At 48.8% G+C, this 21,219-nt stretch overlaps 1 protein-coding gene across 3 annotated transcripts in view; it reads right to left on the minus strand.

The window, feature by feature from the left end:
• The window catches only part of PDE4B (phosphodiesterase 4B), a 1,470,628-nt gene that overhangs the window by 284,495 nt on the left and 1,164,914 nt on the right, over positions 1 to 21,219 (minus strand). For all 3 annotated transcript variants that reach the window (XM_085602355.1, XM_085602356.1, XM_085602357.1), the window contains one exon: positions 14,946 to 15,140. In XM_085602355.1, coding sequence (XP_085458481.1) covers positions 14,946 to 15,140 — 195 coding nt within the window. The remainder of the gene's footprint in view (positions 1 to 14,945; positions 15,141 to 21,219) is intronic.

A 21,219-nucleotide genomic window follows, 5' to 3' on the forward strand; every position in this document is an offset into this window, starting at 1 on the left:
CAAAAATTGCTCTGCTGCAGTACTCAAACCCAATGCCCCTGATGAAGTAGTAACGAAACACGTCGGGTTGGGACTTTGATGTTTGAGGACTACGAGGTAGTTTTGCTGCTGCTGCTTCCTTGAATAAACTAAGTTGGCATACTCTTTCCTGTGGTGATGGCGTCTTCTACAACAGGCAAACGTTGTTTGGTGATATATATATATGATCTATAACTGCCCAGCAGCTCACTGATTATTTTCTGTACATAGGCTTGAGTTGACCCTTGCTGCTTAAGTGCAGTCTGGAGGTGGTGGGTTGCCCACTTCCTCCTGACTTGGACTCTCCTGTTCTGCTGGCCAGCCCTGAAGCCACTGCAGACCTTAAAGAAATAGGTGATGACAGATGTCCATCCTAACTCGCAGTGCATTCAAGCCATTCAGTATGTCCTTCCTTTGGAGGGTCACTTATAATACAAAGTAACGTACCATCAGGCGTCTCATTATGAGTGCTCTATTAATCCTGATGGGATTGGTAACAGGGGTTACCAGGCCACTCAGATTACAAGATCTGCGGGAATACTGTGGGTCAAGGGTTTTGTAACTGACCCACTTGTAATGGACCCCAAATTTAAACTTGGGGCCCTTTACAATTGGGCTAGTATGCAGCCTGTTATTCCATCACCCACCTGGAACCACAGGTGCTGTGGGAATCTATAATTCACGGGTTGGGGCTTTATCGCTGATTACAAGATTTGGGGAAATAACATGAAGAAATAGATGTCTCTGCATGATTCCCATATGTTGTCCTCATTTGATGGCTACAGTTTCTCCAGCACATCTTGCCTAATGTCCCGTTAAAAAAAATTAGATCTCTAGGGGCAGTCCTAACACCCTCCCCACACCATCCAACACAACCGTCACCAGTCAAGGGACCCTGCTAATAAAAGGGGCTGGAGACACGTGCCCTGGGCCAGTTATGCACCCATATACCCGTTGGCCTTGTGGCCATTTTTATTTGAGTATGTAGGCCTAGGGCCCATAAATGCCACATTGGTGACCAGGCGGGCAGGCTCCCGCCTGCTGCCCATCTCAGCCATGACAGCAGTACTGTTGCACTGTGATAAGAGGAGGTGCATAGAGTAGAGCAGCTTGACCACATGCTGGTAGGAGAGACTGCAACAACTCTGCAGCAACGCCGAAAACACCACTAGATGGGGCCGTAAATGATGTGACAAAAAAGGTGTAGAACTGGCAGACCGGCACAGGAGCCTGTAAACAGAAAACCAGTGGTTGCTGAGGCCTGCTCTCCATGGATCCTGTTAACCTGTCCCCTTGTGACACATGGTGGTTGTGACAGGCCTGAAGCAGGCGGCATCCTCCCCCACCGCGGCGAGATATAAAGTCCTCTGTGATCAAGAGGTGAGGCACATTCAGTCTGACTAACGGGGGCACGGACAAGAATACTAGGCATTCTTCAACTGGGTACACACATATCATATTCATGAGCTAGGCCAGTGCCAGTTAGTCAGCATTCATGAGAGAAACCAGTGCTTGAAGCCATACCCGCTCCCCGGATATACCAGCGCTGGCACCACAGCTGTTTGCCCAGTAGCACACACTGCCTCAGATTTGCAACTGAAGTATGGCCCATCATGTCTGCTTCTCCCACAGGTGATCAGTGGAACTGCACCAGCTAAGCTCCATGGAAGAGGAAAAGAGAAGCAGCACTTTAGGCCAACTCGAGAAGGAGGCCAAGCACACTGCATGCCCTCTGGTAGTCGCCTGATATCCTCACACTGCAGAGGTAAATGCTCAACACAAGAGGCACAATGCCTCACCCAGAAGTACACAGTACAACACAAACACTGGAAGCCATCACAGTTGTGTGAAGAGGACGCAGGCGTGGTATTAACAGATTGTAACCCCTGCAGGTCACGCCCAGGGGAAGTAAGACTGCCAACAGATGAGGCCCCACAAACAGGCTGTATTACCCCAGCCATCAACGACAAGGACTGCAGCATTAAATGCTACCCTACTACTGAGCAGTGGTACTGCACCAGTTCATCACCTGCTAAAGGGAGAAACAAAAGTAGGGACACTGCCCAGGAGAGAAATTGCAAGAGAATCAGGGTGGCACCATCAGCGACTCTGCCCCAGATCGGAAGCAGACAGGAGCCTGTTCCCCCAACGAGGTGAGGAGAAGAACAGATAAGCTGAGCAGAGCAAAGGAGGAGAGTGCTCTGACTGTGGCCTCCGCATGACGGAGGTGTGGAAGCCTCACAAGAGGATATTCAGGGCATGAAAAGAAACCTACCCAGTGCCACTCATTAAAGAGACTGAGTTTACATACCACAGAGACACCATACTGGCTGCCCAAGCCGGCCAGATGGACACAACTCCAGGAAGAAGGTCCAAGGAAAGTGAGACCGGACCAGAAGATGGACAGAAGCACACAACGCAGCGACTGACACTAAGACTGCATCATCCCGTACCCTCAGGCATACCATGCCACAGCTCACCAACCATGCCTGACAGCAGCAAAGCCTCGAGGTGCAGGTCCTGCGCCACACAGAGAAAGGCCGCACAACCACAGCACCCTACTACCCATGGAAGAAAGTCCTGGGAGAGGGACCACCACAGAGTAGGAGCTCCAAGAAGAACCCAGAGGAGGGAATATATGACACATGGCATGACACGACACTGACCCAAATAAGAAGAGTCAGGCAGCGGGAAGATACTCAGGGCAGAGGGCCAGACACACATCTACCCTTGGAGTAGCAGTTCCAAGAAGTTGCTGGCAGATGGAAACATGTGACACTTGCCTGGATGCCACACTGCACTCAAGAAGAAGAGGAGATCGGGATCAGAACTGCCCTGATCATCACCAGGCCCGAGTCCAACACCAGAGGTTGGTGGCTGGACTACAAAAACAGTCAACCACTGAGAGGTCCTGTTGACCGGTTCCAAAGATGGTGCATGGTGCTGCACCCAGAAGAAAAGGCTCTACCAACCAGAAGTTTCAATTGCATCATTGGGAAGAAAGCATGTGCCGAAGCACCAAGGAAAAAGAAGTGGAGGAAGTGTAAGTGTGACCTACCAGTTCACAATGGGAAACCTGATGACTGACCAGGCCACGTAGGAGACAAGATCAAGAGTGGCCAAGCCTGAAAGGCTTGCTCTAGAAGACTTTAGCTATTGACGGAGCACACCTATCCGCATGATCAAGCCACTGACGTGAAACAAGGATGGCCTTGCGACAGCACAGTGGGAGAACTGGGAGTAAGCCACAAGCCTGCGCAAACTGAGTGTCTTCCCCAAGCTTAGCGGGAGAACCAAGAGTAAACTGCAAGCATACGCAAACCAAGTCTTTGCCTCAAGCCCAGCAGGAGAACCGAGAGTAAGCCACAAGCATGCACATACCGAGTCTCTGCCAAAAGCCCAGCGGGAGAACCAAGAGTAAGCCGCAAGCATGCATAAACTGAGTCTTTGCCCCAAGCCCAGCAGGAGAACTGAGAGTAAGCTGCAAGCACGCACAAACTGAGTATCTGCCCTAAGCCCAGCGGGAGTACCGACAGTAGCCTGCAAGCATGTGTGAACCGAATCTCTTCCACACGCTTCCCAGCATTACTGTCCAGACATTGTTAAGGGGGGCCCGGAAACCTTTTTGTCCTTTTTGTTTGGATTTTGGGATGGATGTAGTGTCTTGCTTGACATGTCATGCAGCAGCCCCTCTCTAGGGACAGTCCTAACACCCACCCCACACCCATCCAACACAGGCGTCGCCAGTCAGGTGACCCTGCTAATAAAAGGGGCTAGGTGCACGTGCCCCGGCCCAGTTATGTACACATATACCTAGTGTCCGTGTGGTCCTGTATTTGAGTTTGTGGGCATAGAGCCCAACAATGTCACAGAATCCTGCTTGCAAAGCATTGATGTGTGTTTTAACTCTTAATTGCACAGTATTGCCATGGTCTTACCACAAGGTACCAGTGTTTGCAGGTGGAAAGTTTTTTAACCGCCAATGCTCTGTCACTCGTAATTGGGGCCTAAAAGAGCAACACATCAAGTCTTCTATGTCAATCAATCAATCAAAGACATTTATAGAGCGCGCTACCTACCCGTAGGGTCTCGAGGCGCTGTGGGGGGGGGGGGTGCCGCTACTGCTCGAACAGCCAGGTCTTGAGCTTCTTCCTGAAGGAGAGGTGGTCTTGGGTCAGGCGCAGGTCTGCCGGGAGGGAGTTCCAGGTCTTGGCGGCCAGGTAGGAGAAGGACCTTCCTCCTGTGGTGGCTCTGCGGATGCGTGGGACGGCGGCGAGGGCGTGGCTGGCGGATCGGAGGTGGCGTTTGGGAGCGTAGAAGTTGATTCGGTTGTTGAGGTAGCTCGGGCCTTGGTCGTGGAGAGCTCTGTGTGCGTGGGTAAGGAGGCGGAAGGTGATTCTCTTGTTGACCGGGAGCCAGTGCAGGTCTCTTAGGTGTCCGGAGATGTGGCTGTGTCGTGGGATGTCGAGGATGAGTCTGGCTGAGGCGTTCTGGATGCGCTGGAGCCTCTTCTGGATCTTGGCGGTGGTTCCGGCATAGAGTGCGTTGCCGTAGTCCAGTCGGCTGGTGACGAGGGCCTGGGTGACGGTCTTCCTGGTCTCTGTGGGGATCCACCAGAAGATCTTCCGCAGCATGCGCAGGATGTTGAAGCATGACGAGGAGACGGCGTTGACTTGCTTGGTCATGGAGAGGGAGGAGTCCAAGATGAAACCCAGGTTGCGTGCGTGGTCCGTCGGTTTGGGTGCGGTGCCCAGGGCGGGGGGCCACCAGGAGTCGTCCCAGGCGGAGGGCGAGGAGCCCAGGATGAGGACCTCCGTCTTATCTGAGTTCAGTTTCAGGCGGCTCGTCGTCATCCACTCGGCTACCTCTCTCATCCCCTCGTGCAGGTTGGCTCTGGCGGTGGCGGGGTCGTTGGTCAGGGAGAGGATCAGCTGGGTGTCGTCGGCGTAGGAGATTATGTTGAGGTTGTGTTGGCGTGCGATGGCCGCGAGGGGGCTCATGTAGACGTTGAAGAGAGTCGGGCTCAGTGAGGATCCTTGTGGGACGCCGCAGATGACTTTGGTGGCCTCTGACTTGTACGGTGGTAGGCGGACTCTTTGTGTTCTTCCGTCGAGAAAGGAGACGATCCATTCCAGCGCCTTCTCCTGGATTCCGACGTTGCTGAGGCGCTGCACTAGGGTGCGGTGGCAGACCGTGTCGAAAGCCGCGGAGAGGTCTAGGAGGATGAGGGCCGCTGTTTCCCCGTTGTCCATCAGGGCTCGGATGTCGTCGGTGGCGGCGATGAGGGCGGTCTCGGTGCTGTGGTTGGCACGGAAGCCGGACTGTGATGGGTCGAGGGATCCATTCGTCTTGAGGAAGGCGGCCAGCTGTTTGTTGACGGTCTTCTCGATGACTTTGGCTGGAAACGGGAGGAGCGAGATGGGGCGGTAATTCTTGAGTTCGGTGGGATCTGCTGTAGGTTTCTTCAGTAGAGCGCTGAGTTCGGCGTGCTTCCAGCTCTCGGGGAAGGTGGCGGTGTCGAATGAGGAGTTGATGATGTCCCGCAGGTGGGGTGCGATGACAACGTCGGCTTTGTTGAAGACGTGGTGAGGGCAGGGGTCGGTAGGAGATCCGGAGTGGATGGAGTTCATCGTGTGGACGGTGTCTTCGGTGTTGACCGGGGTCCAGGCGCGGAGGGTGGTGGTGGGTGGAGGTCCTGCGGTCGTGGCGTGCGTCGGTTGAGTGCTGAAGCTGTCGTGTATGTCCGTGATCTTGTTGTGGAAGTAGGAAGCGAGGGAGTTGCAGAGGTCTTGCGAAGGGGTGATGTCGTTGTTTCCGGCGTTGGGGTTGGAGAGCTCTTTCACGATGTTGAAGAGTTCCTTGCCGTTGTGTGCGTTGTTGTCTAGTCGGTTTTTGAAAGCTGTTTTCTTGGCGATGCGGATCAGTTGGTGGTGTTTCCGGGTGGCGAGCTTGAGGGTGGTCCTGTTGTCCGGCGTGGGTTCCCTTCTCCAGGCTTTCTCGAGGGCTCGGCAGTCCTTCTTGGAGCTCTTGAGTTCGTCGGTGAACCATGGAGCTCTCATACTGCCGGGTCTGCTGGGCGGGGTCCTCAGTGGGGCGAGTTCGTCTGCGCAGTTGCTAATCCACTTCGTGAGGTTGTCGGCGGCCTGGCTGGGGTTCGCTGAGCTGGCCGGAGGGTGCTAGCTCAGGGAGGCGGCGAGCTGGTCGGCTGTGATCTTGTTCCAGCTTCTTCGGGCAACCTGTTGCTGTTGGTGGTGGGTCGTCGTTCTTCTGAAGGTGAAGTGGATGCATCTGTGGTCTGTCCAGTGGAGTTCTGTGGCGTGGCTGAAGGTGATGTCTCTGCTGGATGAGAAGATGGCGTCGAGTGTGTGTCCGGCGAGGTGGGTGGGGGTGGACACCAGCTGCTTGAGTCCAAGGTTGGCGAGGTTGTCGAGCAGGGTGCTGGTGTTGCAGTCGTTGTTGTTCTCCAGGTGGAAATTGAAGTCCCCCAGGAGGATGTAGTCAGCGGAGGGGAGGGCGTGCGGGCTGACGAAGTCGGCGATGTCCTCGCTGAATTGTGTGCGTGGTCCCGGAGGTCGGTAGATCAGGGTGCCTCTGAGGGTGGTCTTCGGGTCGGTGTGGATCTGGAAGTGCAGGTGTTCGGCGGAGGGTGGGGTGTTGTCGGTGCTGGTCGTGATGCGGATGGTGTTCTTGTGGATGATGGCGATGCCTCCTCCCACCTGGTTGGTGTTGCGGTCCTTCCGGGTGATCTTGTAACCTTCAGGGATTGCGATGGCGATGTCGGGCGCTGAGGAGGCGTTCATCCAGGTCTCCGTGATGAAGGCGACGTCGGGGGCTGTGGTGTCGAGGAGGTTCCAGAGTTCGATGGCGTGTCTGTGGACGGAGCGGGTGTTGAGCAGGATGCACTTGAGGTGGTTGCTGCTGGTGCTCGGCTTGGCGGGTGCTGGTGTCGGGCAGGTCCCGATGCAGGTGAATTTGCAGGTGTTGCAGCTGAAGGGGTCAGCGGTGGTGGCGGGAGCGGGGAGCGGGGAGGGAAGGTGGAGGGCGGCGAGGTAGGCGGGCAAACAGGAAGGAAAACACTATCACAGGCAAGAAAAACAGATTAAAAACCAGGCACAGAAGGGAAAATAACAGCGTTAACACGGGCCGAAACTGACAGGAAAAACAGGCACAAGTGTCGAACAAAACAAGAAAAACAAATCCAAAACAGACAACAGCCGGGAGAGCCGGCAGCGAGGCAGGCAGCGAGGCAGAGGGCAAGGCGATGGGGCACACGCAGCAGCTGGTGGCCGTGCGGCGCGGGGGTGTCCCACAAGTGGGTCACACTCACCTGCGTCGCACGGTCGCCATTTAAGGCCAAGTGCGCGGGTGGGCGGAGCAGCTGGGAGGCGGGAGCGGGGAGGGAACAGAAAGAAAAAAAGGGGCGGGGTCAGCAGTGGTGGCGGGAGCGGGGAGCGGGGAGGGAAGGTGGAGGGCGGCGAGGTAGGCGGGCAAACAGGAATGAAAACACTATCACGGGCAAGAAAAACAGATTAAAAACCAGGCACAGAAGGGAAAATAACAGCGTTAACACGGGCCGAAACTGACAGGAAAAACAGGCACAAGTGTCGAACAAAACAAGAAAAACAAATCCAAAACAGAGAACAGCCGGGAGAGCCGGCAGCGAGGCAGAGGGCAAGGCGATGGGGCACACGCAGCAGCTGGTGGCCGTGCGGCGCGGGGGTGTCCCACAAGTGGGTCACACTCACCTGCGTCGCACGGTCGCCATTTAAGGCCAAGTGCGCGGGTGGGCGGAGCAGCTGGGAGGCGGGAGCGGGGAGGGAACAGAAAGAAAAAAGGGGCGGGGTCAGCGGTGGTGGCGGGAGCGGGGAGCGGGGAGGGAAGGTGGAGGGCGGCGAGGTAGGCGGGCAAACAGGAAGGAAAACACTATCACGGGCAAGAAAAACAGATTAAAAACCAGGCACAGAAGGGAAAATAACAGCGTTAACACGGGCCGAAACTGACAGGAAAAACAGGCACAAGTGTCGAACAAAACAAGAAAAACAAATCCAAAACAGACAACAGCCGGGAGAGCCGGCAGCGAGGCAGGCAGCGAGGCAGAGGGCAAGGCGATGGGGCACACGCAGCAGCTGGTGGCCGTTCGGCGCGGGGGTGTCCCACAAGTGGGTCACACTCACCTGCGTCGCACGGTCGCCATTTAAGGCCAAGTGCGCGGGTGGGCGGAGCAGCTGAGAGGCGGGAGCGGGGAGGGAACAGAAAGAAAAAAGGGGCGGGGTCAGCGGTGGTGGCGGGAGCGGGGAGGGAAGGTGGAGGGCGGCGAGGTAGGCGGGCAAACAGGAAGGAAAACACTATCACGGGCAAGAAAAACAGATTAAAAACCAGGCACAGAAGGGAAAATAACAGCGTTAACACGGGCCGAAACTGACAGGAAAAACAGGCACAAGTGTCGAACAAAACAAGAAAAACAAATCCAAAACAGACAACAGCCGGGAGAGCCGGCAGCGAGGCAGGCAGCGAGGCAGAGGGCAAGGCGATGGGGCACACGCAGCAGCTGGTGGCCGTGCGGCGCGGGGGTGTCCCACAAGTGGGTCACCTATAGGCTAAGAGGTCAGATCTTGGAGCTACTGTCGGTGCACATTCAACAACTTACATATTGGACTATTTCACGTGCATAACCAAGGTCACGACGGAGATCCACACGCCAAATAACACAACAAAATCCTTGTAGTCTTAACTAGTACTTAACCAGTCCTTACAGTAGGCCCCGTTAACTGGGAGTCAAATGGAACAATCTAACCCCTTGAGAAGTAGATATCTCTTCTCAGCAAGCCTTAAACAGTCCCCGGGCATCCACTGCTCTCCAGCCACAGGCACTTCTTTCAGCCTCACTATCTCCATTGTCTCCAGGGAGACCCATCACTCTCCTGGTGTTATTGACATCGACCTGACAACAGATATCCCTTTCTCCAGACGCAGACCTGCCCGGTGAACACTGACCAGCAGAGCTGACAGGACCAGGCTCTCTGGCATCAGAGAGACGACCAGCACCCTGGCAGATGTGAACAGACACAGCCTGCTCCCTTGGTCCCTCTCTGTACCTAAAGGATTGATACAAAGGCAATGCTGCTCCAACAATCCCATCAATGCAGTCTGATGATTCGGGGGCGTTCGTTTGAGTCTCGGCCTGAGCCTAGGCACAGATGGTCCATGCTTTCACTGTACATAGATGTTTGAGGTTTCCTTAAGTCCAGATAGGGAACACTCTTTCTAAGATGGGTAATTCTACATAAACTGTAAACACTTTATTACATTTTCATCTAGTTTCAACAACAAAGCTGCAAAATTGTGCATATTTTCACCCAGACACCTATATTTTTTAATAGGCATTGTTCGGTTTCTTGTACAATAGTTTCCTCAATTCACACAGTATATGTGCGTTTAGTGTTCCAAGCGATAGTTAAATACACACTTATGTTTTTAATGAGTGCAAAGCCTTTTTTTGTACAAGTCATGCGCGAGCCAGTGTATTTTTAGACCATTACAAACTATTCTAAATTACTGTCTTCTTAATCATTTCCATGGCAGATTGCAGATTCCCGCTGTGGGGCTTTCATCCATTCAATAAAAGCTACTTGAACCTTTTCGGTCCACAAAGGAGGAGTTCATGGTACAAACTGACGGGTCTGTCCATGCAAATGAGGCAGTGTGAGGTTAGATCTCTCGCAAAGGTGAGGGCGAACCAGTGGGTTTCCCTCTTATGAAGTTAGGGTCTAGACAGAACCGTGTGCAGTCAGTGAACGACATTCATGTCTATTGCAAGAAGAACATGCCCTTGGTTTTTTGCCCTGGACACGTATACAATATTTATACCACAGGCTGAAAAGGCACCTAAAGCTACTGTAGTGCATAATGCCAAAGATGTTAATGTGCACAAGATTTATACAAGGATTACTATTCAGTCTTCCCAATGTAGATTATTTCTCCAGATGTTTCCTCCTTTATGGAGATATTTCCCACTCTTGTGGCTGTAGTCTTTGGGTTGTACTTTTTCCAAAGCCTTGTTCCAATTCAAATGTAAAAAAACAAGAAAAAGCTGTGTAACTTAGTTACAAGATCTAAAGCTGTTGCTGTAATATTTGACAGGCCACAGTGAACTGAACATTTTCTAAGGCTGATGCTACAACGCGTCTCTTTGTTAAGTGGCCCAGAGTGTACTCTATGCAAGATGCCCCCGGCCAGATTAAAACCCCATGACAGCATTGTGCATGTTTACATAGTGTAGCTAATGAGTGCATTCCTTCAAATATGTTGTTTTAGGGCATAGCAATAACTACTTACGAGTGCAGTAAGAAATAGTATATGTTTTCTTGTGGGGTACATCAATATTGCTGTCAAAATATTGATTTACACAGCACCAGTTTTAGACTTGGTGGCGCCCAATGCGACAGTCTTTGTTGTCACTCCCACACGAATCCCTTCTCCATAGATTCCCTCACTGCCACCTTCTATAGGTAACCATCATCTCTCCATAACAACTCTCTCAATTGTGTTTATTTTATAGCACCAATCATCCCAATGTGGAGTGTAATAGCGTTTTTACATCACAAAGATATTGTACAGAGACCATGACTCATAAAAGTATGTCAATCGAATTTTAAGAAATGTTACTCAGTACATTGAGGACTAGAAGGTGAAGGAGGCACATGTCATCCATACTGGTAAGTTATATATAAGGAGTGCTTGAGAAACATAGGGGCAACTTTTCTAAGTTGTCATACAGTACAGAAAGTTGCTGTGAGGTGTTTCGTGAAAAGGAAAGAGCACGCCAATACCATATCTACTCACATAAGATGTGCAGGTGATATCCTGCCATGGTTGATGGAGGGTACCCGACCAGCACAAAATGGTATGCATTGATAAAGCTTAACACTATGCGTATGGTGCAGCACATATGCAAAGTTGGAGAGGTTTGGAGGAAATCTCTGGACACTTTTTAAAAAGTTGAGGCAAGGACTCTTAAAGATATGCCTAGCTATTCTTTTATGAATCAATCTCCTTTATTTGTCAGTGATATAATCAAATGTTTAGATCTTGTTTAATGTAACCTGTGACAAATCCATACATCTAACTAAACTGTTGTATTCAATTATATAGGTTTTTAAATATAACTCTGTATTTGTTTCAATATTAGCTTTCTATAGCTAGTTAAGTATTTTAATCAGGGTTTCACTTGTGGATAGATCAACACAGCACACTTAGTCATATAAAGAGGTTAAACTAATCTGAAAATAACAACCAGCCGTGCATTATTCCTTTGTAAACTTTGGTTGATTGGTTCTGTTTTCCTCAGATCTCAAATCAGACCTAGGATGTTGCACATCTGTACAGGTTCATGACTGCAGCCTTCAAAGCTGGACCCATGGTTGAGTCTTTCAGTTTCCCTAACGCCCTTTCCTCCCGCCTCCCCCCACTCTGCGTTCTTTTGTTGACATTGGGTTGACAGGATTAATTCTTTTTAAGAAGGATACGTTCCATGGATGGCTTCCCTCTGATGAAATAGCCCTGTCAATCTCTAATCCGACTTTGATAAACATCAGAGTTAAACATATATGAAAGTTGAGCAGATTTTGTAGGACATCTGCGTTTTTTTTTTAATGTATTCGTATCCATACAGATTATGAGTTAAGGCAAACAATCGCAAATTACATTCATTGCTGGGAGGGAGGCTTATGAAATAAACTGTGCGTGATGCATGCTATTTAATTCCAGAAGCCAAAGACCCAATGGGCCTCAAAACACTGGGTACCTTATAACTGTGACATTTGTTTTGGAGACTTCCTATGTAACGTGCATTTTATATTGATCTCAATCTGAAAGTGCAGAGGTCTGGACAGGGGCGGCTCCTCCATGTGGGCGGAGGAGCGTCGCCCCACTGCTTTTTTGCAGTGCGAGAAGCAGAAACATAAAATGGTATTGTAAATACCATTTTATGTTTTTGCTTCTCGTACTGCGAGAAAGCAAAAGGGTTTGGTTGGGGGCGGGTGGGTCTGCTCTAGGGCAGGGGAGGAGAGGCTTGCACACTACTGAAGGCGCTGACTGTTTGGTCGGCCCTCTGGGGCCGACCTAACCAGTCATGCGCACTCTGCCTTTTCTCCATGGAGGCTGCATGCAGCCTACATGGAGAAAATGGCCTTCCCATAGACGCCTGGCTGGTCGGCGTCTCGATCAATCACAATGCTGCCATTGCAGTGTTGTGATTGGCTAAGGGGAGCGGAGGGAGGCTGCCTGTTTCCTGTTCAGGAGAGGAGCAGAGAAGCAGAGACGACACGGCAGCGGGCCGGCGAAGGTAAGTTAACTTTTTTTAAATTTTAACCGCGCTACCCCCTCCCTGCGCAACCCCCTTACTCTGCCACCCGTGAGTCATGCCGGCCGCAACTGGGTCTGGAGATTCCAACTTGAACATTCATGAGAGAAATTTGGGTTGGACTGAAAAGGAAAATGCAAAGATAGTGGGCTCCAATTATGATAACTTGGGTCTTTTATTTCTAGTGTCCTGGGGCCGTGTAGTATGGACCCTCAAACACCGGAACACAGTTCCCCTTAGTACTTGACCCTTAGTATAACGAGGCAGAGCGGTCCATGTTGACTCAGGAGGCAGCTATGGGTAGAAGTTAAGAACTCTGCCATGCGGCAAATTACACTCAATAACTCAGGGCCTCATTTCTGAAAACTGTTGCATCGATGCGATAAAAAAGCGATGCAACAGTTTTCACTGCGCCCTTTTTGCAACACGATGGATGCGCCTTCCATGTCGCAAGGAATGACAGATATTCCAGGAATTCTGATGTAAAAGTCACGCATTGCTGGAGTTGCGTTGCAAGCATGACGCAACTCCAGCAATGCATAGGGTAGGCCTGTGCCTATGGCATTGCGTCACACTTACGCCTGCTAAGAGGCAGCGTAAGGTTTTGATGCAGTGGCGTTTTGATGTAAGTATGGTGCAACGTGGCGCATTGTTTACGCCGCCACTGCGTCAAGAAAAGTGACGCAACTGCAGCGCAAAAGTGACGCAAGGTCTTCATAAATAAGGCCCTCAATGTCCAGAAAGTGAGAGAACAAAACTTTTTTTTGGATTTCCAATTCAATTTTAAGGCCTTAGACGGCCATAAATAATGTAGTCTGGATCCTGTCCATCCCATGCATGGCATAGATGCCAGGCTGAGCTATAGAAGTAGTACCCCTCCAGCCTATACCCATGTGCACCTGCTTGTGAACATGTTTCACATATAACCCGCTCAGAGCCTTCACTCCATCTGCATGAAGCAGCTGGCCTTACTTTAAAAAGTAGGCTTTGACAGTTACAGCTTTGAACCATCTTAAGCCGAAGCTCACAGCCGGTGAAACTCTGTTAGGGAGACTCACTCGCAGCAGAGGTCTAAAAACCAGGAGGCCAAAAATATTTTTATTTTTCTTTAGAATTTACTTCGGTACAATTCAGAAATGTAGTTGTGATCTTCGAGAGCTACAGTTATGTGATTGTTTTCTTTACCTTGTGAGAGTTTCTATTCTTTCCCTGTTTTCTGCTCTCTCTACCTCAATGTATATTCCTTCTGATTCCTCTTTGCCACCAGACTCCGCAGTATGGAGCATCTATTCCTCTGTTTTTCTCCTTCTTCATGTGGGGTTTAAAGAGCCTTAAAATTGACTTATTGATGTTGAGTGATTGTTTTTTTAAATTGCATTATAATTTTTCTCTTTTGTATCTTGATTTTTACTGTTATATATTTATGTACTGTTTGATATATAGTAAAAATGATTCTACAGAAACACAACAAAAAAGAAATATATATAAAAAATATCATTCATAAGCAATACAGCTTTAAGTATGCTGTTAATGGTATTTGTGTTGAAACACACAAACTAGGGGGCGACTTGAACAGGAGGTTCTTATTATTTAGATTATTTTTTATATTTGCAATCACAGTACCTTACAATGTAAGCCTACCCTTCATTGTGTCACCGATTGAAAAACTCACAGAGGGCCAGTTAAATATTGGTATATGTCGAGGAGTTAAAGCGTATTATAACTTAAGGACACGAAGATGCAACATTAGGATCAGTAGTACAAGAAGGCTTGAGAAGGCATACTTTGGGTCTTATAATTGGCTCATGGGCCATATTATAGAAACGGTGTACTGTACCAGGACAGAGTGCCATATTATAGCTAATGCAGTGGTCCTACTGCAGTCCCAAACCCATGCCTCCATTGAAAACACCACATCGGTGAAAGGAGGACCGGCTGTTCAAAGCTGCTGGTCTGCATTTCACTGAGGTGGCAAACCAAGCCTCAGGTTTAAAGGTGGATAAGGAATGCCTGTGCAGGCTGGTGTGGGGGCTGACCGCACCCCCATGAAAGGGGATGTGTAGCGGTTCCTGAAACCCTGATGTGCCTATCAGAAAAGGTGCCCTCACCTCTATGTGGTGCATAGTCAGTGCACATCCTAATAGCTTCTTTGTCTTTGCCACTGCCTCTCTAATATGGCACAGGCACAAAGTGAAAGGATTCCCTCATTTGCATGGGGCCGTGCTCCCATGCAAATGCGGGAATTCCCGATTGAGATAGCACCAGTGCACATGGAGTGCTGGCATGATGTGTATTACAGAATGGGCTGCACAAGCGTCTGTGGCCCCTTCTGTTACACTAAAGGGCACCCAAGGTGGCAGAAAGTGGGTGCTCATGCCTGTTGTGCCTATGGGGAGCTTTCTGTAATATGGCCTTGATGTTCATTTAGATTGCATGGCTGAACATGAATGGAGGATTTGGCTGAGGATTTCAGAAACTTTGACAGAAATCACATTTAAAGAGTTAATTGCTTAAGAAGCACACCTGATTTGTACACGATACAACGGGATAAAGGCTGCACACTTACTGTTCATTGACAACAGAGGTGTTCCTAGACATAGTCTTTGGTGATAAGTCATAGTCGCTGTCTGACCGATAAAGAAATGACTCCCGGCGTTGATTGTGACTTGGAAAGGTTGTGTGCAGGACAAGTCCTGAGCCGGGGCTGGCTTGTGGGTCCAATGGACTGCGAATCGTTGAAGGGCCATTTTCCACATCAAAGCTAAAACGAATAACAAACAGTGTACAACACGGTCAGTTTACTTCCTGTTCACATAATGCAATTAAATACAAGCTACTGTTATAACAAGTGCATACTGATCCTGGGAACAGAGTGATGATCGTCAACAAATTCAATTATTACTAGAGACACCACCGGCAACGGGAAACATTTTCATTATTTTACATATGTTCCTTTCTTTAAATTCTCCTAAATATTTTTACACTCTCCACTTGATCCTTGTAACGAGATACACCCTTCACAAGATTGAGCTTCTTCCTCCACCTCAGAACCCAGCTTCTACCTTAGACTGCGTTGTGTTTTCGTTAGTTCCCAGGGGGTTTCTAGAGCCAATGATATGTTCATTGTAGACCGCTGAGAAGCTCCAATTCACTTCTTCTCGTACCTCCAAAGCTAAAGAAGAAATCATCCCAGAAATTCTCTTTCTCAGGAAATGCTCCGAGGATCTGAACTCTCTCACTAAGGATCACCGCTGTAACCCCTCCTGTTCTTGCTTCAAACGTGACCTCAGATCTCTACTGCTTGACAACTACTTCAGCATGCTATGAATCTGAGCTATGTGTCGCAAAGATCCAAACCCAGCAACACGATCCTTCTTTGTGATCGCCTGACTCTCTCAGTCTCTAACCTGGCACCAACGCCATTTACCTTGATGCTGTATTATATACGATTGTGATGGTTTTGTTAACTACCATAATTGGTGTATTGTTCTATACTGTTTGTTAGACTATTTATGACCCGCAAGAATCCTCGCATGCAACTTAGGTAAACTCATGCCCATACCATTAAGAGTGCTCTGGTACCTTCGGGTCGAGCTAGCGCTATATAAAACTCAAATATAAACAAAGAAATACAATTATTGTTTTTAGGTTCTTCACTGTTAAAAAACTATATATATATATATGCAGATAAATAAGAAGCTAGATGGAGAGCAGCTCGTTTATGTGGAACACTCTACAACACCACCGACACTCAAAATGTGCTCCCCTCAAATATCTGTTTTTGTAGCATAGTATTTAGGCATTGGATTAGCACTGTGCCATCCACACCAAGGTAGAAAAGTGACAAGGTCCTTTATCAAATGCAGCCATGTCAAAAATGAAAAGTACCAATATGCCCAGCTCCAGTCCTCTCTCTTTCTATTACGCCTCTCTTTCTGTTTGCTCTTTCTCTCTCCCTGTCTTACTATTACTCTCTCCTTTTGCCCCCACTGTGCCAGCTGCCATAGAAGAGGGGAGCTGGATAAGGAGGTGGCAGCCACCGAAATAAAAAAAACTCTACTTCAATGGCTCCAATCCTCAGAGATATTCCCGATGGGATAAGTGGCCAGTTAGACCCTCCTGTCCTTCATCCGATGCCTTGATAGTCTCTCCAACACCATCATCTCCCAATTCACCCGGTACTACGTGGCGCTCATCGCGCTGGATATCGACTTCCAGTGACTCACTATATGTGGTCACGTCGCCAATGGCAGTTAGAAAATCAGCCTCCACTCTCTTTCCCTTCTCTGTCCCTCTCTCCACCTTAATATGGTGTAGAGCCACACAAGGACGACTTTAGTCTCGGAACCCAATATTTCCATAAGGCTGCCCTCCAATACGGCTCCCTCTGTTTTTTTAACCCCCTTCTCCTAGAGTAAGACTTGTTTTCTCCTGAGTCCATCCACCTGTATCCTTCCCACCAGGCCCGGCTCCAGGAATTTTTATTTGGGTGGGCCAAGGGTGCGTTTGGGTGGGCCACTGCGGGCTCGATTTGTGGCATATAGGTCTAGGCAGGCCTGCTTCAGGGCCCTCCTTTATCTCTTCTTAGTGTTTCAAGGCCCAGTAAAACACACTCTTTTCCAAATATCTTTCTAAATATTATCCCTCTCAAAAACTGTTTTTTCTATGTAATTTTCCTTTGATGGGAAGAGGAGGTTTCTGAGGTGGTAGTATCAGGCAAGTGACACTACTTGGGCTCCCTCTGTTCGAGCCTTCAGTGGGAATCCCTCTTCATTACTACCTCCACCTGACCCCAGACTCTGCAACGCACTCCCTTACAGGCTTGATTATCCACTACTCCTCTCCGGTGCACCTTATCTCACAGCTGACCTTGGGCCCGAGCCCCAGATCAGACACCATCGGGCTCCACTTTAATTTTTCCCATTAAAAACATTAGTAAAATCACCTTCAAACTTAAAACATTGAATATAGCAGTAAATATAATTAGCACGCACTTTAAAGTATGTTCCACAGTAGCCCTTACGACTGCTAATTAAATAAACAAAAACAGAAAGGCCATGACAGGGCCGGCTTTAGCGCTGATGCGAAAGTCTTTTTTGGTGCTGCACCAATAACCTCTTTCTCCGTAAATACCTTTACTACCACCTTCCAACAGGGCCCCTCATCCCTCCATGGCCCCTCTATTGACCTCCTCCTCGGATTCCCTCACTGCCATACGCCACAAGTGCCCCTCATCTCCCCATAGCCCCTCCCCCTCATGACCTCCTCCTCGGATTCCCTCACTGCCACCCTCCACCAGTGCCCCTCATTTCTCTGTAGCCCCTCCCCCTCATGACCTTCTCCTCAGAATCCCTCACTACCACCCTCCAGCAGTGCCCCTCATCTCTCCCTAGCTCCCCCTCCCCCCTCCTCCCCATGACCTCTTCCTCGGATTCCCTCACTGCCACCCTCCAACAGTGCCCCTCATCGCTCCATAGCCACTCCCACTACCTCCTCCTCGGATTCCCTCACTGCCACCCTCCAACAGTGCCCCTCATCGCTTCATAGCCCCTCCCACTACCTCCTCCTCGGATTCCCTCACTGCCACCCTCCAACAGTGCCGCTCATCTTTATGTAGCCCCTCTCTCATATGCGTTTCATTTGGTGTGTAGCGCTACTCATATCAGTGTAGTGTGTGTCAGTACTTTACACCACGCACACATTATACAGAGACAACAAATCATACAAGTATGTAAATCAACCTATAGGGAATGTCACATAAACCAATGAGGATTACAAGGTGTATGAATCACATGTCATCCATACTGGTGGGCAGTATATTTTAAGAGGGTTTGGTCTGGAGAAGCACAAACTCAGGATTTAAAGAGTACTCCAGTGGTTAGGGGTTGGCATTACTGATAAAAATGTATATCTGCCCAAAGATACTCATTTTAGCAACATTAGAATAATGGAAGACTGGGGAAGTTCTAACTATATCACAAAACAAAAAAGCGAAGTTCTAACTATAAAATTCATGTTTGTATGCAGCGCTTTGGTGACAGTTCATTGGTCACTGTCCTATGTTAGGATTGTAACTTCTGAACTGCAAGTAACACAAGGATCTCTGTGACAAAGGCAGTAACCCACTGAGCTTCCACATAAAACACAGTTCATCTGCACTTAACTACTAACAGAGAAATCTCCAGCAGGATCATTAATCACCATCCTTATCTGGGCATTTTTTATTGTCTTATTGTTGTCCTGCATCGGCCATGATAATGATAAGAACTGATTAAATGAAGCACACACGAAGTACATGTCCTGCTGGGCCTGTGCAGATTTTAAAAAGAAAAACAAATAATGACACATTCTCTTACCTACTCCATTAGTCAAACTTAGTGTCGCAGCCTGATGTGATAAGCAGCTGCAGGGGTTGGGAAAGATGCATAGGAATAAACAAACCTATTTTCTCCTGCGCTGCATAGAAAAAGAATATCCACGCAGTAGGACAGTAGGCAAAGGTTACCGCGGCCAATGAAAGGATTTGTGCCTTTCGCCATGCTTCTGGTGGAGATGAAGGGGTGAAAAAATAAACAAAGCCTCGTTAACATGTAAATGGTCTTTTAAAGACCTGTGATGTACTCTGGTGCGGCTGCGATAAGCTCAAAAACTGTCTGTGTGCGCCCGGGAAGCTGTCTCAGCCCACCGGGCTGACACACACGACGGGAGGGGGGAGGGGGGGAAGGGGCTTTGAAGAACTTTGAGCCCCATAGCATTACACGCCTGCCTTCAAGTGGTCACTGTAAGGGCCAAGGCTCCTGTTTGGGTGAGCCTGGCCCACCCGGCCCACCCGCTAGAACCGGGCCTGCTTCCCACCCACTTCCTGACTTTGCACTTTTTGTTTCATTTTTGAAGGCAGTGCAGCGTTTTTTAGTCACTCACTGCAGTTTTCTGGTAGAGGTGGTCTGCACAAAAATTTGCCAGAATTTAATTTAGTTAAAATATATCTAAATGAATGTTGGTTGATGTTTTTGCAGGCAATATGCCTTTTCAAATTAAAAGAATCACAATTTGGTAGGAGAAACACAAATAGCGTTTCATCTGTCAACACTGATGGTGGTGGGAAGCACAGTGCTTTCACTGCGGAATGAGTTCCAGCCTGGACGAAAATGGCAAAAAGCAAAAAAAAGAGCAACGGGGTAGAGGAGATAGTCTTCTAAATGAAGCTGGGAAGAAAGCTTCTTCCTTTAAAAAGAGGCAAAAATGATAACATTTCTTCATACTGTTTACTTCTTTTTAACAGGTTCTATAAAGGGACTTGCTGCCACAGAGCCTCTCAGAGTAACCATTTTACGTCGCTTAGTCTGCATATCTATGATTATAAAATGCGTTTTAAAAATACCATGAAGTAAGTCAAATGTCAATTTACTGTGGTAAAAAGAAGCTTGTGAATCAAAGCGTACAATCTTACAAAGCAGCGCTCTTCTGTTAGCCATGATTATGTTACACGCTACATGTCTTAATTAGTATTAGTTGTAAATATGAAACATAAATTATAGACTATGTATTTGTTAATTGATATACTCTATGCTTATTGAGCTTCGAGGAGAGGTGTTATATCTGTCATTGGTTGACTGAATGGCTCAATATTTCCAAATGTTAGCAAGGTTTTCAAATGTAGGTTACTGACTTGAATGAACAGATCTATGGTGTGACTGAGTTTTTCTACCCCGCCAACAAACTACCGGCGTAGTGTAGACACCATTTCAACCAGCCCCCTCTGGCTGCTTCCATATCGGGTTTTTAAAAAAGTTTATTGCTTTTCTACCTCACCCAGCTCGACAGACAGTAGTCCAGGCGCTAACTCTCTCTCTCTCTCTTTCTCTCTCTCTCTTCATCTTCCACTTCTCTTGCTTTCTTACTTTCAAAGGATTCAATATGTTTATTATGTTTACAGCTTCCCTCGAGAGGCCTATCTCTCCCTAAAAATATGTTAATTGCACTGGCTTCCATTATAACCCCTGCTTTTTACAAGTCTGGCCACATATATCAGCAATTTATGTCTCAGGGGCGGTTCCTCTTTGAGGGCATTGGGGCGTCACACCCTTAAATGTTTGCCCCGCCCCTATTTGTGGCCCCTAGCCCCAGCATTAAAGAGTAAAAATTACTGAATTCATTTTTTTCCTGGCTGCGGCGGTCAGATTGTTTCGGCCGCCGAGGGTCAGTTGTAAAGTCCTTAAGAAGGTGGGAGGGGCTTAAAAATAACTGAAAGCCACTGTCTGACTTCACATTCACCTACCTTGAAAGTGGCAGTGTGCATGTCAGTTTGGACAGCATCCTTTCGGCGGCCAGCCAGACATGCGCACTAGAGGTCACTTACACATGCTCAATGAGTGAGCTGGGGGGGAATCACAGCTGCGGCCCCCGTCTCAAAATGAGTGCTAACTTCGCCTGCCCAAGCCAATCTTGGCACTGCTCTCATGCGGTGTTAGTAACATAAAAGCAAGAGAAAAATGTCTGGATTGGCTCGGAGAGGCATAGTTGCCAGAACGCTGGTGTGCACTGAGGCAGCGCGCGCGGGGCTGGTAGGTTCTGTTCAGGTCGATGGAGCTATTGTCCAATCACTGCACGGCTTGATTATAAAGCTATACGGTGAGTGGCCCTTCGTTTCTGCCATTGGGGCACGCTGTAGTCTCTTGGCCTAGTTAGTTGAAAAGAGACTCTTTGTGGTGAGCTGCATGCATTTGCCACCACCAGCATCACTAAAGCTTTGCCGCTGCTGCAGCAGTGCACACAGGCAGCGACTGAGTCAGTCAAGACAGGTCAGGAAGAGCACGTGCCGCCGGGTCTAGCACAAGGAA

The sequence above is a fragment of the Triturus cristatus genome, chromosome 4_2, assembly GCF_964204655.1.
Source record: "Triturus cristatus chromosome 4_2, aTriCri1.1, whole genome shotgun sequence".
Classification (NCBI taxonomy): Eukaryota; Metazoa; Chordata; class Amphibia; order Caudata; family Salamandridae; genus Triturus; species Triturus cristatus.